The sequence below is a fragment of the Trachemys scripta genome, chromosome 6 (genome assembly GCF_013100865.1).
Source record: "Trachemys scripta elegans isolate TJP31775 chromosome 6, CAS_Tse_1.0, whole genome shotgun sequence".
NCBI classification, from domain to species: domain Eukaryota; kingdom Metazoa; phylum Chordata; order Testudines; family Emydidae; genus Trachemys; species Trachemys scripta.
The window spans coordinates 101,072,160-101,091,859 of NC_048303.1; the positions used below are offsets into that span (position 1 = coordinate 101,072,160).

The 19,700-nt window shown below is 39.2% G+C and overlaps 1 protein-coding gene across 4 annotated transcripts in view; it reads right to left on the reverse strand.

Moving 5' to 3' along the window:
* CNTLN (centlein) overlaps positions 1-19,700 on the reverse strand; it is a 286,401-nt gene that overhangs the window by 196,759 nt on the left and 69,942 nt on the right. For all 4 annotated transcript variants that reach the window (XM_034773873.1, XM_034773872.1, XM_034773875.1 and 1 more), the window contains 3 exons: positions 10,697-10,831; positions 9,928-10,107; positions 4,575-4,708 (listed from right to left, as the gene is read on the reverse strand). In XM_034773873.1, the coding sequence (XP_034629764.1) occupies positions 4,575-4,708; positions 9,928-10,107; positions 10,697-10,831 (449 nt within the window). The remainder of the gene's footprint in view (positions 1-4,574; positions 4,709-9,927; positions 10,108-10,696; positions 10,832-19,700) is intronic.

The window sequence follows — 19,700 nt, forward strand, 5'->3', positions numbered from 1 at the left end:
ATCCATTTTAGGATTTTCTGGGCTTAAAAGGACACACTTATTCCCTTAGTTGCAAATCTCTTTTTCTTAGACACCAAAACAGAAGCACTGTCTAATCAAAAAGAAGAACAGGAGTACTTGTGGCACCTTAGAGACTAACAAATTTATTAGAGCATAAGCCTTCGTGGACTACAGCCCACTTCTTCGGATGCATCCGAAGAAGTGGGCTGTAGTCCACGAAGGCTTATGCTCTAATAAATTTGTTAGTCTCTAAGGTGCCACAAGTACTCCTGTTCTTCTTTTTGATTAGACAGTGCTTCTGTTTTGGTGTCTAAGAAAAAGAGATTTGCAACTAAGGGAATAAGTGTGTCCTTTTAAGCCCAGAAAATCCTAAAATGGATTTTGGGGAAGAGGGGAGATTTTATTTCCTGCCTATAGAGGAATTTTCCATTTTTAGTGACAGTAAAAAATGAACATTGTTTCAGAAGAATAAGGCACTGAGGCCTTGAGTGACTAGAACATATTTATTTTATTTTTTTAAACCATCAATGGTTCTTTTTTTTCTTCTGACATAGAACACAGGCAAGTTTTTAAAAAGAGATTATTCCATCTCGACTTCCCTATTAATGGTGTTTAGTTATATGCATAGTGATAATGGAGGACTCTGTGTTATTGTATTTAATTGTGTTACCACAAACATTTTCTGACTAAATAGGCACTGAGTACTTTATTCTACACTGTTCTATTCAGGTTGTAAAGATTATCATCTGGTTCTGGACCACAGTAGCAACAGTCATGAAAGCCAGCACAGAGACAAGATGACGCTTCTAGTCTAACAGCTTCCTGGTGTGGAAAGCAAGCAGGCATAGCTTGTGTCAAGCCTGGTCAGATTCTGTCATTAGATCTTCTCCTAGAGTAAACTCCATCCTCTTATTTCTATTGTTGGGTTTTAGCTTAAACTAGAACTCAGCTATTTGTTTTCTTTACTTAGGTTTTATTTTCCTCTGCAGCTCTCGATAAACAGTTACAGTTTTCCCTGCCATTATATCCCCCTATATGTTATGCCAGCTCTGCAAAGATGCTACAGGCAAGAATTGGCTATACCCGATGGAAAGGTTTTTTGGTGGTGGGAGGTTTGATATATTTAAAAGTTCTTTATCAAACCGACTGATAATATGTTTTCTGTACCTGATTATGGCATATATTTTATTTCTTCCTATGCTCTGTAGATCTTTTAATTAAGTTTAAAAATAGATAAAGTTTTTCAATATCATGTTCATTTACTACACTAAAAAAAAGACCTAGTAGAAAAGATAGTATGTAAACAAAATGAGAGAACATGAGCTATTACTTTAAAAACAAAAATAAGGAATAAAAATAAGCAACATTAAAGTAATACTAAAAATTTGGAACTTGTGCATATGCCACAGTAGAAAGGCCAAGCACAAGTGTGTAGCTCTTTTCCATGACAAGGCAAAGAAAAGGAAGAGACTTAATTGTGAATTGATGTATATACATACGCCTCTCATGTCCAACCGGTCCTCCTTTAAGTTCAATAATTTTTACTGAACACTTCATAATGAAGCAGAGCAAAAACCAAAATGCTTAAACTGCCTTAATTTGAGACAGAAGTCTTAACTGTCTAAACTGGGAATTACCCCCCAGAATCATGAGATGCAGCAGTAAAAATCCTTAAAGAATTTCTATATGGAACATGAAATGTGACCCCTGAACAGAACAAATAATGCCCTTCTACAAACAAATCTTGGAAAATTATAACATTTCAGAAAACTACTCATAAAAGGAAAACATATTTTATAATGTACCTAGAAAGATGACTAAGAATAATAATATAAATGATGGGGAGCATATGTATAAGAAAATATTGTGTAAATATTGTGGTCAACTGACTATATTCTGATGGGATATGGTAATGTGAGGATTCAGCACCTAGATCCTATGGCAATTGGGTCTATTTAAATCCCTAGAGATAAAGAGATATGAAAGTGGGGGAATATGACTCATATTGTGAAAGTAGTGGGTGCAATTTTGTTTCATAAATTTGGAATGACAGTATCATAGTTAAGGTTGTTTGGGAGACCTTATTTCTGCCTTTCCATACGAACAAACAAAATACTTGAAAATACATGTAAACACAGCTTAGAATTTCTTTATATACTTTTTTCTTAAAATACTGATGTCTATTTTCAACATTCACTGAAGTGAAATGACCTTTTTCAGAGTGGCAAAGTTACTTTTTTTAAATTCAAAGTTTCATAAGAGTTTACCTGTGATGCTTTGATGCTCCAACTATAGCTGTGGGCCTAGCAAAGCTTGCAAAATGAGTAAATGTCTATGTTTAGCAAGCGCTGACTTGTAGTGGAAATTGTAAAAATGTAAAATGTTGGCTCGGCCAACTCAGTTTGTAACGTGCTATTCCCGCAGACAATGTGTAATAACTTTGTCAGCTTTGATTACCTGCTTTGAAAGTATCCTTTCCGATCCCTGTACCATCACACCATAGATATCTTGGGCCACAGAGAAGCATAGTTTTAGTACAACAATGTATTCAAGTCTGTCAGCCTTTTGATAAAGTTTACAAATTCCATCAGCTTGTCTTTCCATAAATCAGGCTATTAAAATCTTTCTTGTTTACATACCATTCTTGTATTTTTGTTAACAACTGAGATCCTGAATTTATGACTTTTAAACATGAAAATAACTAGGGACATCTTTTTCAATAGAGATCCTAGATTGGGGTGGGCAAATATTTTGGCCTGAGGACCACATCTTGGTATGGAAATAGTATGGCAGGCCATGAATGCTCACAAAATTGGGGGTTAGGGTACAGGAGAGGGTGAGGGCTCCAGCTTGGGGTGTGGGCTCTATGTTGCGGCCAGAAATGATGAGTTCAGGGTGCGGGGGGGGGGGGGGGGCAGGGCTCGGGGGGGGGGCAGGGTTTTGGGATGAGGGAAGAGGTGAGAGCTCTGACTGGAAGTGAGAGTCCTGGGCTGGGGCCAGGGGTGAGGGGTTTGGGATGCAGAATGGTGCTCTGGGCTGGGACTGAAGGGTTTGGAGGGCAGGAGGGGGATCAGCGCTGGGGCAGGGGGTTGGGGCTGTGAGGGCTGTGGCTGGGGGTGCAGGCTCTGGGGTCAGGCTGGGGATGAGGGGTTTAAAGTCCACGAGGGTGCTCCAGGCTGGGATGGAGAGGTTCGGAGGGCAGGAGGGGGATCAGGACTTGGACAGGGGGTTGGGGTGCAGGGAGGGAGAATCATGGCTGAAGGGTCCGGGCAGCACTTATCTCCAGCAGCTCCCGGAAGCAGCGGCATGTTCCCCTCTGGCTGACGCGCGGAGGCGCAGCCAGGCGGCTCTGCGCACTGCCCCAGCTCCCAACCAATGGGAGCTGCAGAGCCGGCTCTTGGGGCGGGTGCAATGTGCGGAGCCCCCAGGCTGCCCCTTCTTCTGGGAGCTGTGTGGAGCCACTGCATGAGCGGAGCAGGGCAAGGCAAGCCCATTCCCTGACCCCGCTCCCCGACGGGAGCTCAAGGGCCAGATTAAATAGTCTGATGGGCCGGATGCGGCCCACGGGCCATAGTGTGCCCATCCCTGTCCTAGAACAATCCCAGGAAGACAAATTAAGTTACATAAAAGTTACAAAGATCACGTTTCTCATTTTTCTTTAAAGACAAAAGACTTATTCCCTATGGTGAAATTATTAGTGGTTGAAAATTATGAAGAATCAGCATTCTAACTGCAATGACTGCTATCTATATATTGTATTGATCTGTTTTATTTGCACCATTCCAAATAGTGCTCCTGGAATGTAAGCCCTTTTAGGCAAGGGATACTATTTGTCTAATACAGCCCTTCTACCAGACAGCACTGTCCTCCTATGGAGCTATGTAAATAAGAGAAGAATGGACTACTTCTCATCAATTCACTTAAACCTGTTGGATGTCTTCTGCCATTGCTGTCATTTTGATTATTTTAATAACCTAGTCATTTCATATAATTCAGCCTATCTTTCATTTCTTCTACACATCTCAAATATGCAGCACTAATCCTCCAGATTCAGCCTAATAAAAAGATGTGTGAGACCTCAGATAAAGCTTAAATCACAGCATTTTAAACCTTTAGCATAGGCTTGTATAGACTCCTGTTGACCTGTCAGACTTGATTCTAATTAAAAAGTTAAAGTTAGGGTTGAAACTTTTGTAGGTTTAGGGCATTTAGCCTCTCAAATTAATTGCTTATGTTACTAATCATATTGGTATTTTGCAACTTTCAGTGGAGATTGACAACTCTCTGACCCAATGCTAATTACAGAAGTGTAATTTTTAATAATGTCCACCCCTTCTTTAAAAAACTGATCACCACAAAAGGCACAAAAATAGTTTGCATAAATAGTAGATTCCAAGACTAACCATCCAAAAATTTCCAGATAACTTGTGTACCTTACAAAGTAGGCTGGTATTACAATACATTGTTTTGCAAAAGTAGCTGTGATAAGATATTTCTTCCTAATCATAAAATATTTTAATTTAAAAATTGCAAGCTATTAGCTTATTTAGCAAATGGAGATGTGAAATACTTGCCTAACTCTGGCCACATCACAATCCTTTTGTGTTAATTCAGTCTGTTTAACAACCACTTGTGATGACAAGTCACTGCATTTAGTGTTCAAGTCTTCCATTTGTTTTCTTGCCTCTGTTAAATCAGTTTCCAAATTCTGTAAAGAATTAATTTTTTCAATATATTAAAAAGAACGGCAGCCAGTAAGAGTTAAAAACTACAGAGAACATATAATTATTCTCTACATATATACACTCTCTCTCTCTGACAAAATGTTACAATGGAGTAATGGATAAGAGAACTTATGAACAGGGTAAAACCATTACTGCAAGATCCTAATTATTCCAAAACCAAGCAAAACCCACGAAATTTAAATGAAATCCAAACATGGTAAAGTATGGAAATGTGTGTCTAAAGCACCCAAACCACCATAGCTGTGTCCTGTAGTGACATTAATTATAATGTTATGGTTTTTGCATAAAGTATTTTAGTGTTTGCAGTCCTGGATTAAAGGAAACTGATTTTTAAAGGCATTTAATTTTTTTTTCATACTTTTTTCCTTGCTGTGTTCTACAGAGTTGAGAAAAACTCATGGAGAATTGGCTTCTGTCAAAATACCTACCATTTCCCATTATCTCAATGGAGATATGAAGCTACAGAACGTTCTCAACAAAGATGTCCAGTACCTCATTGTTCACAATGGGACTGAAGCTACCAGCAGGAAAAGTGGTAGCCCTACACTCTCAAGAGGTAAATCAGAGACGATGCACAGCCATGCATAGGGTCAGATTCTAATTTATTCCATGTTTGGACTTGGGACCGAGATGGAGGTGAGAAGGGGAACAAAGGTGACTTTAAGTCACTTTTGCATTCCTCATATTCTGGGACTGTGCAGGAACCTGCCCCGTTCCCAACGTAAGTTATACAGTCCTCAGGAGTACGTTAACTTTTGCTTGGCTTCCAATGGCCCACAATGGGCTCTGGGAAACAGAAAACACCCATATTGCAGGGCCATGCTCCTGATCCACCTGGAGGCTGAGAGCAGAGTCTATATAGCGTCTTTACACCAGTTCTATTCTAGCCAGGGACGTCCCCTGCACAGGAGAATTCTCATCAGGATGCTGTTTCTGCCCACTTCAACACCTCTTTATGCTACCAGAGCAGTGTAAAAGGCCTTAGCACAAGTGAGAATTAGGTCTATGCTGTACACAAACAAGATTTATAAAGGCATATGTGATAAACTGGAAAGGTATATGATAAATGTGGTTGATAAAAAACAGGGTGGATAAACATTGATTATTTAAAAAAATTAAATCAGATTTTTTATTTATATCACTTTTTCTGTTTAAATTAAATGCAGATTTGTTTTTTTAAAGAATATACCTATTTAAAATCAAATTTGAAATTGACAACCTATCTTAAGGTCTAAACTTATAATATATTAAAATCATTTAAATTAAATAAAAAATATTAATAGTAAACATATGTGCTACCAAATTTAAAGAAAGTCAAACCACTGAACTAGTGGAAGTCATTGGCTAATCGCTTAGAACCAGATTTCGTTGAATGCCAAACCAGCTTTTGACAGCAGTAGCCTCTTCTGCAGGTGCAGAGAATATTTTGTTCACTTCAGTTTATTCAACTACTTCAGTTCATTCAAATGTCATTAGTTCATTCAAATTTAAGAAACCAGTTGGGAGTTGGGGCGGGGGGAGGGAGAGCCAGGAAAATTTGTTTTCCTCTCCCAATGCAGGAATAAAAGCTAGGTGCAAGAGGACGAGATCTGCTAGAAAGATATCTAAAATCTAGAAAGACCAAAAATAATCAATTCAAATCACTAACTACAGATAATACTTTTAAATGCAAAACATGCTTTGATACACTTTTTATTCCTTATATTTCCAGCACATTTAAGACAGTTTTATTTAATTTAAAAAATTAAATGCTGTTTTTGCACATTTTTAATTGAATTTGAATTTCCATCCAAATACAGCTTGATACAAATAGTCAATAAAAAATTAATCATCTAGTAAATAAGAAATGAATCATTCACCATTTTCTAAAACAATGTAGAATTGTTAAAAAAATTAAGAATCCGAATAAATGCAAGTTAATCTATATAAATAGCTTAAATAAATGTTTATAGTTAGTATATCCTCCTGGTTAGCAAAAAGGAAGCACCATTTAGTGTAAAGGCTATATTTAGTTGTAAATCAACGTATTAATGGTTACCAAACAAATAGAAAATAACTGAAGTACAAATACAAAACAAGATGAAAACTTTGATTTTAAATCATCAATTTTAATCTTGCTGATTTAAATCATGATTAAAATCAGTGATTAAAATTGCTTTGATTTAAATCAATCCACCTTGTATATATCACTCACTTTTGACCACATCACTTGCCTTCTGCCCACTAATCTATTTCACTGGGACTTATTGAAATATTCCAAATGTCTACACAGCTTCAAACAGCTAACATAAAATAATAATAATAATAATAATTAAAAAAAACAACCTATCCCAGTATTGTTTCTTGCTTCTCCTAGTAAATGTGAAATTTTACTTTCAGAATTGACCACACCATGCCTTTAAGTAGGTGGGGGGACTTATCCAGCTTGCCGAGGGAGAGGGTACAGTACTTTTCGGGTTGGGGGGGAAAGAGGCTCAGAAGCTGCTGCAAAAGGGGGACTGGGTCAGCATGACGACATTGACTCATCCTCTGGGACTGGAAGGGCTGAGGAGTTGAAAAGAGGCAAGCCTGGGAGGGAGAAGCCCCTTTTCACCAGTGCAGGTGAAGCAGCACTCACCCTCCTTCCCCTTGAGGTGGCAGTTTGGTCAGGACCTGCTGTGCGCATTACGCTAGCTGCTCCTTTTTAGGCGGTCTGGGAAAGAATTTTTCCCTCACCACCAGATTGGCGTGGGTGAAGTGAGTTTTTTTACATACATACAAATGTCACTGCTTGAAGCCTGATATCTCAAGCCCTCCAGGGCTAGAAACTGGTGCTTTATCCCGTTGAAAGGGAAGAGACCCACCTACCTAAATAGGAGAAATAGTAGTCACTTCTATCCTTCAAAAGAGATTTTAAAAGTAAGGTTTTAGGATGTTTTACATTTATTAGTTTTAATCTTACTCTCCCTCTGGGTGCTGTTCAAGTGGATTCATGAGGAGCGAGCTGGACTGTTTCTGGATCCCTTGTTAACAAAATTATTAACAACGATCTTTTTTACCAGTGCTAATGCACAAGCCAAAGAGATCACAGCTTGACTCCCAGATACCAGATTCAGTAGCATAGCCAATGTTTAGAAAAAATAACATTTCACTTCTAAACACAGTCTTATATGGAAATCATTCAGAGACAATGAATATGGACCCCTATGTTGCCATTTTTACAATCACTTAAGATCAACACACTGCCAACAAAAAATCCTGTTACTTATTTTCCCATTTTAAAAACACTGTTATTAAAAGCATTTAAGAGACATGTTACACTGGGAGAACTGATCATTTTCAGACCAATACAGTACAAGTTGATAATCTCATATGTGTCCTCATATTATTTCCCATCCTATTTATTAGTACCCTGTTAAAAACAATCCTGGCATCCAATACATATTCTTGAAAATGTCTGGTAATGGAAATGGGAGAAAGAACAGAACAGAGGGAGAAATTAATTCAAACTGGAACCCATTAAAATGTCAAGCAAATATTTATAGCTAATTTATGCATAAGTAATACAATCATGAATAAGGTAACTGTTTCAGTAAAACAAAGTTTCTTAAATCCATGTGTACATAATAAAGTTTAAATATAGCTGTTTTTTCTGAAGTAAAGCACGCTATCACTACTTGGTGCATATACAACATTTTTCCTCTTAAAAGCCCTTTAGAAACTTAAACTAATAATCCTCACAATAGTCTTGTGAGATAAGAATTACTATACCCACCTTACAGATGAGGAAAATTGAAGCAGAGTGGTAAAGTGACTATACCAACATTACAGAGGGAGTCAGTGCTCGAGCTGGGGTTGATTGCCCCTACTCCTGTGCTCACACCATTATAACAAACCTCCTTTTCTTTATAGTATACGTTACCTGCCATAAAATCAACCCAAAGGATGTTGAATTTACTCTTTTCATTGGTGTAATGTGAAATTATGGGGAGTTAAATTATTTGCAACAATTTATCAGAGATGCTGCAACAACATAGCTGACAACCTGAAAATTAATTAAATCATTCTAATGCATACAGTTATCAGCGAAGTTTCCCCTTTGAGGATCTCCAAGTCCTTCATAGAGTCCTGGGAATGGATACAAACCTTCCAGACAACCATGGGCCTTGGATTATAGTCACTAATCTTCTGTTTTATGAGGGATAAAATGCTCTTAAAGCTTTTCAGTACCATGCCTAAAACAGCCATGGGTGTAAGTAAAGAGCACAGGGTTCAGTGGATTGCCTCTGCTGTACTTCATGTCCCTCTCACCCTGGGATCAAAGGACCCTACATTGTTGTACGCTGCATTACCACTAAATTGCCATGAAAAAGATTAAACACCATTTCTGTGCAAGCCAAAGTTGTGCTGTTTATGACATACAATATACCAGCAGATGATGCATTTTATAAAAAAAAATACATGTATTCAATGCACCTTAGACTAAATAATACAAAAATACATAAACTTTATATAAATACACATACAAAGATTAACAAATGATTTGATACTAGCATTTGTGACTTATTACTTAGAAATATTTTAAGAAGACATGCCAGTTTTCGTGAGAAAGACTGATAGGGAATTAAAAATTGGAAGTAATACACATTTCAGCACAGTGTGACATTCTGTAGGAAGCATCCAAATGAAATGAAAAAACATCAACACATTTATCAAACAGTGAATATAACTTTTTAAATATGATATGCAGTGAAAAAACCTTTCACGAAGAGTGGAGCCCTCTGGAGGCTAAGATGCAATTTATTCAAAACTATAGTTGAAAAGTTCTTAAAACCATCTTACAAAATAACAAATATCAAGTCCACTACAATCAAATGATATTAAATTAAATTGTAATTGAGAAAAAAATCTTGAATGAGAAGATTTTAAAAGCTGTTTTTAAAGAATTATCTTTTATCTCAGACTCCAATATCTTATCTTTTAATGATTACATTTTAGGATGATTATTTGAAGTCAGTTTCCTGCTTGGTAACATCAATTTTTAAAAAGCTGTGGGTCTTAAGTGAAGGAATGTAAATGAATGTCAGTCCCCACTGGTAGATTTGAATATATAACTTGTTATTTAAAGAAAATAACATGTAGTGCAAGTGCCTGGGAGAAGTTAGTTCTGAAATAATATCCAGTAGTCCATTCCATCTCATACCTTTATTTTGGCATCAATACCAGATTTTTCTATTCTCCATTGTGCCTCCTGCTTCCTCAGTTTCTCCAGGTCATTTAGCAGGTCAGCGCAGCGTGTATTTAATCCCTCATTTTCCTCCTCCAGATTTTTTATAACCAGTCTGTTTTGCTCTTCTTTCTTCTGTGCACACTCCTTAGTGTCCTGTAGAACAGTACCACAAGGGCCGATAAACAAAAAAAAGTGAGAACTAATCAGCAAATATAAACTGTGCAGTTTTACCCTCACAGCAGCTTCTTCTATATTTGATGGCCAAGGTCACCTGTGTACTTTTATTGGCCTCCTTCATGCAGGTGGAAGGGTCATATTTTTTAGCTGGATGACAGCTTTGATGAGTACACATTTGCAAAGAGCCCATTAATTGATCAAGCTGCCTTTGATGCTGTCCCCAGCTATTTTTGAGACCCACACAGACATATCCTCCCAGACCTCGGCTTTATCAATTAATAATGCCAGTCCCATCAGAATCTAATTACAAGAAGCCACATCTTCACACTCCTACTTTCTTTGCTCCATTTCCATCATTAACTATTTATCTGAAAGTTATAAAGCTTGGATTCTTAGCTTTAAAGCATCTTTCTCAGAGTTGGTCTGTGAGAAAACTGTAAGGTATAGCAAGGCCTAAGGCAATTTTTCCTCCAAGCTTGTCACTTTCTGTGCCACAAAGACTGACATTACTTAAAGAAGTACTTCAAAGCTATGGTCCTATACAACTATGTACAAGTCAATATACCTTAAGTTCTTGACTTTTATCTTTAAATTTCTGCTGCAAATTACTGAATTCATTCTTCAAGAGAGCATTTTCCTCATCTACAGCAATTTTTCTCTGTACCAGGTTGTTAATCTCCTGTTGTTGTCCTGATGCCCTCTGTTTAACAAAAATGAAAATTCATTAAAAAGACAGTCAAAGTCTGTAATAGACTATGCATTTGCTTTCATTATTAAAGACTTAATTTTTTTCAAGTATCTTTCAATCGTATGTGGTTTTACCTCATTCTTGTTACTGTATCAGTATTTAAATCATACCACGAATTGTAGCACTGTATAACATATTAAAGTAAGGGAAAGGGAGGGCAGGGAATTGGGAACTGAATATCTTGTTGCTACTGGACACAAGAGCCCACGAAACACAGAATCAAACAGAAATGATTTGGTCTAGTCTCAGAAGATGAAATGGTTTGCAGAATTGATATTTTTGGTTAGGAATTAAGAATAAAATGGACTACTTTTGCACTTGCATTTTTAGTATATCTGAAATCTAACCAAGAAGTGAAATTGTCTCTTCTCCACAATTCATGAAAATGAGAAAACTATTAATTGAGAGAACTAGAAAATACTATGGTACAAATCAGTCATATTGTGAAAGTAGTAAGTCCAATGGAATTTGCAGCTCAAAGCAATTAAGACACTGTTGTGCAAAGACAATACTTTGTATACTGTATATAATAAAACCTTAAAGCTATTAAAAGAAACCCACGGTTCCCTGAAAAATTTTGCACTTTTTAGTCTCTTAAAATATTTATTTTACAGCCTACTAGATCATAACTGAAGGCTAATCCTTCCCATTTTCATTCAGAAACCTAATTTATGATAGAAACCATCTCTAAAAAGTTAACATTGTATATATAAAAAAATATAAAACCTAATGTTAAAAGAAATATTTTCACTGGTTTTGTCTGTTTTTTAATTAAGGTGAAATTTTGTTTGGATTTAAACCTTTTCCTGCAGACCTGACAATACTGTAGTAGTGCTTAAGAGCCAGACAATGAAACTGACTGGAAACTAAAGTAAAACTGGCTTGTTTATTTTCATTGTTGAAACTGTAATAAATGTATAAGGTAAGCAATGAGTACCAACAGGTGAAAAATAAATTAGATTGTTTTTAATTATCTAAGGCTATTACTGGTAGCATGGGTAAGGAATATTTTTAAAATATGATTTTTAACCTTACAATGTGCCTTTAAACATTTAACACTGAATCACAGCTCATGTCACAGACATGAAAGAAACAGAACATTTATGCTGAGCGTTCAAACCTAAACATAAACATAAAATTGATAATGGTACCATACTTAGGGGCTTGAAATTTACGCAAAACCTACTAGCCTGAAAACTAAACCTACCAAACAAAGTGAAAAATATCTGTCACCATACAACCGAAAGCCAAATCCCCAGCAATTCCAGGGCCAAATTGTGACATCCTGGGGAGCAGTACAGGAGTAGAAGTGGGTTCTTTAAAGCCATTATATTCCCCCGACCACCACCTCACACAGGTGGGCAGGAGAAGCAGAAATTGCCCAACATGCTGGTAAGTGTAGATGTGCCAGCATGCCAAAGAACATATGCTCCACCTGCTCTATACCCAGCACAGATTACTCCTCCATGGAGCAGCAGTGGAACCAGGACGGAGATTGTGACTCAGGGAGGCTCATGGAGTCACAACCTCCTGTTCAGACTTCTCCTAGAGCAATGCAACAATGTTCTGCTCCTTACTCTGAACTAGGGATAATGCCATGATTAACCACTAACGAAATAAATTACTTACATACTGTTTATTTCATACTGTATTTAATTGTAACACATTTGCAATTTAAAAAATAACATATCACATATTAAGTAACTTACTACTAGTTAGGGTGACAAGATAACCCAATTTTATAGGGACAGTCCCAATATTTGGAGCTATTTTTTTTTTTTTAATATGAGCTCCTATTGCCCCCCACCCCCGTCCTGATTTTTTACACTTCTATCTGGTTACCCTACTACTAGTGCTGAATCAAATAACGAATGTATTCATTTCCCACATTTGATTAATTCCATTTGTATTAATCTAATAATTCCATCAGCATTAATTTAGTAATTTCTTTCCTGATTATTAGTATTTGACCAGCCAAAGAGCTGCATGGATACCAGAGAAAAATACCAATTAAGAAGTATTTGATGAATACCAGTAAAATTAATCAAATAATACATTTGTTGAATACGATTCAACCACTCTTTACTTCATCCCTTTTTGTTTGTTATATCTTCCTTCCTTTCTAGTCTTTACTCCACTTCTACTTCTTTCCCCCGCCCCTCCATAATAGAACATGGTGTATCTTTTTCTTAATTGTCTTCAGTGTCTGCTTCCTCTTTTCTTTCTATCATTCTTTGCTTTATGTAGACTTCTCTCTCTCTTTCCCTTTCCCCGCATCGTGTTCTCAACCTCCTCCCAAATATTTTTGGTCATTCCTTTCTTCTCCCAATTTGAAGTCTCCCTCACCCAATTTTGTGTGTATCTGTGCACTTCCTGGCTGCTAGCCGTGTGAGGGTTCTCTGCTACTTTACGCCTCATCAACCTCTTGGCTCTACACTACTGCACTGAGCTTTCTGGCTCCTGCAACTGGGGTACTTCTATCACTCTTAATTTTCCCAGCCTGTATTCTTGTGTACCCTACTCCAGTAAATAGCGTCAGTGCCCGCCTGCCTCTGCTGTTGCTCACAACTGTCCCAAAGTTTCACTGCTGCCCAAAGGGTTCTGAAAATAGCAGAGCTCCATCCAATCCTCCACTGACACGAATTCCTTCACCAGTGGTATTATGTTAGGGCTGATCACTTGCAGCTTCAAACTGCACCAGAATAGGTGTCTCAAAAACAAGGGACATCTCCATTTCCATTTTTCCCAAGAATCAGGCCTACTACATTTTCTTACATGTCCGATTGCCACCATTTCAGGATATCTTTGAAGATTCTTATGTAGTTCCACTGACAGGAGAAGTATTTGAATATTAAAAGCATAACATACTGTTTAATTGCATTTATGCATTCCAGGAATCATTTTGTGGCTGGCTTGTCTAATGGTTAAGTCAGGGTCAGCAACCTTTCAGAAGCGGGTGTGCCGAGTCTTCATTTATTCACTCTAATTTAAGGTTTTGCACGCCAATAATATATTTTAACATTTTTAGAAGGTCTCTTTCTAGAAGTCTATAATATATAACTAAACTATTTTTGTATGTAAAGTAAATAAGGTTTTTAAAATGTTTAAGAAGCTTCATTTAAAATTACATTAAAATGCAGAGCCCCCCCGGACCGGGGGCCAGGACCCGGGCAGTATGAGTGCCACTGAAAATCAGCTCATGTGTCACCTTCGGCACGCATGCCATGGGTGGCCTACCCCTGGGTTAAGTGATATCAAGAGAGATTGACCATCACCAAAGCTAAGTCCGTTTGTATATCACAGGTTGAAAATACTTTAATTTTTCTTAAAGGATAAATGTTCCTTAACAAGTGGGCTTTTAAAATTTGTTTTTCCTGGTGAAAATTCTTACTTTATCATGAAGAATACTTTTTATTATAAAATCCAAGGCAACGATTCTAGAATTTGGAGAAAGTTTAATGTTATATTGAATAATGTATTTGATATCAATAGTCTCTTCAAAGACGTGAAAGAAAAATGAGAAGGGGGGAAATGAGTCTGGAGAAAGGGAAAGATGAAAACTTAAAATGGGGGAAAAAGGGGGAAAGTGTGTGGAAAACCCAAATTCTTATATCTTTAAATGTGCAAGCCAAAAAAGATTTAGTTTCTGCATCATTCCTGTCAACAGAGATTCAGAGATGTGAAGATACTGACAGTTTGTTATAAAATAGATTTTAAACTGATAATTTAAAGTTGAACCAAATGGAATGACGTTTTACCTCTATATCTAACAGGAATGATCCAAATTAGGGCTGTCAGGCTATTAAAAAAATTAATCTGTTACAACAATGCCATGCGAACACCTGTTCTCACTTTCTGGTGACATTGTAATTAAGAAGTGTGCTGCATTATCTCCCCCAAATGTAAACAAACTTGTTTTGCTTAAACGATTGGCAGAACAAGAAGCAGGACTGAGTGGACTTGAAGGCTCTAAAGTTTTAATTTGTTTTGTTTGAGTGCAGTTATGTAACAAAAAAAATCTACATTTGTAAGTTGCACTTTCATGATAAAGAGATTGCCCTATTGCACTTGTATGAGGTGAATTGAAAAATACTGTTTCTTTTCTTTATCATTTTTACAGTGCAAATATTTGTAATAAAAAATAATATGAAGTAAGCACTGTATACTTTGTATTCTGTGTTGTAATTGAAATCGATATATTTGAAAATGTAGAAAAACATCCAAAAATATTGAATAAATTTCAATTGGTATTCTTTAACAGTGTGATTAATCAGGATTATTTTTTTTTAATCGCAATTAATTTTTTTGAGTTAATCGTGTGAATTAACTGTGATTAATTGACAGCCCTAATCCAAATCCAATAGTTGTAGCACTTTGAGAATATGGACTCTACTCATTGTCAAAGTTTTTCTAACTGCATTCCAGGTAGGTTGCGTCAATTTCAGCATATTCATCTAATTAAAGACTGAGCATGAATTTCAGACTCAGACACTTTCTACAGTGTATAAGCATTCTTTTGGCTAGCCCATTATCCAGTACAGTTAATTTGTAGATCTATTTTGGTGAGCAATATTAGCGGAATATTTAAAATATTTATGTTACCAAAGTACTATTGAATTTTAGGAACAGAACACACTTGGCATTTCAGTCTTGCTTTCCATGTATGTGTTCACAAAGAGATGGGTGATGGACTGAAGGATTAGTTCATGGGCTTTCCCATTTAAATAAAAGGGTTTCTCATACCACGGAGAAAGGCAACAGCATTTGAGGGGAAAAAATATTAAGTATCCTTTCCTGGAAATGTTTATGTTTTGTTCCTGAAAAATACATTGACAGTACAATACAGTGTTCATTTGAAATAAGAGAGAGAAAGGTGAAGAGACCTTGTTGTGGGCGTCAGGGCTCTTCTCCCTTTTGTATTTTGAGAGGCTACTAGGCAACAGATGCAATCTTATATATTCCAAAGAAAAAACATTCGTTCTTCAGAAATATTGTTAGGAGTCAGAGGAACAAATAATCTCTGGCAGGGATGATATAGCAGTATTTACAGAGAGGGTGACTCCACTAGAATCATGAAGATCACCAGTCTTTTCTTCATTCCTTAGAGAACATAATAAGAGGCTCCTGCAAGTCCTCTCTCTGGCAGATTGCTGCCTGTTAAACATTCATATACAGAAATTCTACACACTGTGAGGATCCTTGAAAATTTCCAAGATTTTGAATGATTCTATTGATTCTGTGTTCCATGTTTTAAAAGTCAGCAATCTCTGAGAAACCAGGAGAATGTTCAAACCGGAGGAACTCTAGCTGCATCCAGTGTTCAAGTGTGTGATCTGTGTTCCATTTAGTTACTGACTGTTTTTGTTATTCTAACACAGCAGTTCTCAAACTGTGTATCAGGACCCCAAAGTGGGTTGCAAACCCATTTTAATGGGGTCCCCAGGGCTGGCTTAGACTTGCTGGGGGCCCGGGTCTGAAGCCTGAGCTCCACCAAACAGGGCTGAAGCTGAAGCCCGAGGGCTCAGATTACAGGCCCCCTGCCAGGGGCTGAAGCCCTTGGCCTTTGCCTCCTACCCATCCAGGGTGATGAAGCTCGGGCTTTGGCTTTGCCCCTGCCCAGGGCAATGGGTCTCAGACGGGCTCAGGATTCGATCCCCACTCCTGGGGTTGTGTAGTAATTTTTGTTGTCAGAAGGGGGTTGTGGTGCAATGAAATTTGAGAATCCCTGCTCTAACAGGTCAGCAGCAGAAAGTGAGGGAGCAGGGAGCAAATCTGATGCTGTTCTTCTGGTTCTGTTTGGAGACTGATAACTTAGCCAGGAGAAGATTCTGTGACAGCTGGGAGGATGGATGGAGATCTGGAGGCATAGTAACTAAAAGACAGACAGCTGTTCCTGCTACCTTATCTAGGTGAATGATCTGGACCCAAACAAACTGGCAACTCCTTTCTTGGTTTAAGAGTAAGACCTCACATATATAGAGTAAATAAAAACATGTACAGCACGTAAATAAAATTACACCAGACAAGATTCCATGACAACAATTCCTCTCCAGAAACAGAAACTGACTCTGAAATCAACCACTCAGCTGAGATGCAACCGTATAATACCAATCACTAAGCATATGTCTACACTGGCAGAGTTATAGCGCCAGCACTGCTCAGAGAAGGGAAACCGCTGTTGTGTTCACACGGTCAGCTGCCTGCACAATAATGTGTTCACACTTGCGGCACTTGCAGTGGTATTCGGAGCGGTGCACTCTGGGCAGCTATCCCACAGAGCACCTCTTCTTCTTCTGCCGCTAAGAGTTGTGGGAAGGCGAAGCAGGTTGCGGAACATCCTGGGTCCTGTCCCAAAGCCCTGTGATGCATTGCTTTGCACCCCAGCATCCCAGTGCTTCCGTCCGCATTTGGCGTCATCTTTCAATGATTTGTGTATTGAGTACTCTGCTTCTTTGGGCTGCAGGAATGGATCCCTAACTGTTGACCAGTATGCTACTTGCTCTGACTAACATGTCACAAATGGCAGTGGAGTTATTCATTAAACTAGAAAGGCAAGAGGAGTGAGATATTGATCTCGCCATGAGTAGTAACTACGATACAACATTGCTTGTGGCATTCACAGAGGTGCTGACTACAGTGTGGTTTTGGCCATTTAAAGGCCCGCTGGCGATGCCTATATGGGAAGCTGGACCTGGCCAATGACAATATTCCTATGCTTAGGCCGCGTGCTGTATGCTCCATAATATTTGTGAAGGGAAGGGTGAAAGCTTCACTCGGGACTAGATCGCAGAGGCTCAGCGACTGGAGGCTGAATTTGAACAGCCAGAGACCAGGGTTATTAGAGGGGCGCAGCGCGGGGCCATAACGATCAGGGATGTCTTGAGGCAGCAATTTGAAGCTGAAAGCCACAAATATTTGTTGCAATGCTCAGGATTGCAGTGCATGTAATGGTAGGAGGTGATTGTGATTAGTGCAGATGATGCAATAGGAAGGTTTCAGATAATTGCCTGTTGCTCTGCAGGGCTCTGTTTGCTTTCAATTAATAGAATAAAAATTGCTTTCAAACCAACACAATTCTTTTATTAAAAAACAACAACCAGAGGAGAGAGACAAACAAAAAAACACATCAGCACGAGGGGGATGTGGGAAGGAAAGGTCCCAGGAGGAGGTGGGGTCCCAGGATGCTTAAAGATTTGTGTATGTCCAGGTATCATATCCAACCTTCTCCTCTGGAATACAGTGCAGCGGATACTGTACTTCAGCAGGGCTAAACTGCAGAGGGACGGGTGTTGAGTGCAGTGGGTACTGGGAGTCTGCAGGGCTGGACTGAGACAGGGGAGGAGTGGAATGCCGCGGGTACAGACTGGAACTAGGAGGTTGATAAGAGTGCGTTGGCAGTGTCTGGGAGGAGCATGGGAAAGAGTTTTGCAACAGCAGCTGCCGGGGAGGGCAGGCACAGGGCTAGTATAGCCTGGAAGGTGTCCGTTTGGCATTCCATAACCTTTAAAAGCCGCTCCGTGGCTTCATTCTGGTTTGCCACGTTCTCCTTTCAGTCCTCCTCCTCTCTGTCCTACCACTCCTTCAATTCCTTTTATTTGGCCGCAGAGTGCATCATAACCTCACGCAGAAAGTCCTCCTTAATTCTTCATGGCTGCTTTCGAATTCTGCGCAGCTGTTCACCCGATGATAACAAAAAGGGAGGCTGGGCTCCCAAGGTAACCCCCGTGAAGCCAAAAGGCAACATTTTACAGAAGAAGTATCGTTTGCAACACACAGTTGATTCAGTGACTTAAAGCACAGCCACTATTCACATACCTGTCACTAACTAGCTGACCCCAGGCAAGCACACCTGAGCTACAAGACCCCCAAAATGGTGAGTAACCACAGGGGAAATCAGTGTTCCTGGACACTACTGTACACTAGGCACGTGGCTCTTGGGGTGAGCCAGCACTGTAGGTGGGCCTGATAATCATTCCTGTCCCCACATTTTCCACAGACTGTGTTTATTATGGAAGATATCTCGCTGCTGAGGGTGAGCAGGGAATCAAAGGAGGGTCTTCTCCAAGATTGTGGCTTCTGCCCTGGCCTTTATGCAGCTTGCCTGTGTGCAGCAATGGTCGTCCATCCATCCCCTTCTTCCCCCACCGTGATGGCAGAGTGGTGCGGGAAAATTACTCTTAATAGGGTAAGAAACAAAGCAGCTCTGCCAAAGAACCTGCGGCAGTGGATTGCCCAGCATCTCCATGAGAGTTTCCTGGAGATCTGTGGCAGATTCTTGTGAAGTGAAAGAGTCAATCAACACTCTGTTCTGCCGCTCAGACTGGGCATGTGGTGGTACACGCATCATACCGACACAAGCCCGCTTTCTGCAAACCTCCTGCCTCCAACAATTCACTTCAGCAATTACCATAATCAAAGTGACTTACCAGGGGCCTCCCTCTCCTGTTTGCGCTTCGCCAAGCTCCAACAGCTGGAACTGGCTAGCCTCCTCCAGGGTAGAAAAGAGCTCCTGGCTGACTGCATCTCTAACCTCCAATTAGGCCTCTGCCTCTGAGTCCCCCTCCACATCCTCGTCCAAGATTTCCTCCTCCTGGCTCGGTCCACTCTCGATTGGCACGCAAGCCACCGAAGTATCGATAGTGCCCTTCGCAGAGGAGGTGGGGTCGCCACCGAGTATCGCATCCAGCTCTTTGTAGAACTGGCAGCTCATGGGTGCAGCAACTGAGCGGTGGTTTGCCTCCTGCGCCTTGTGGTGGGCGTTCCGCAGCTCCTTCACTTTGACCCTCCACTGCAATGTCTCCCGGTCATGGCCACTTTCTGT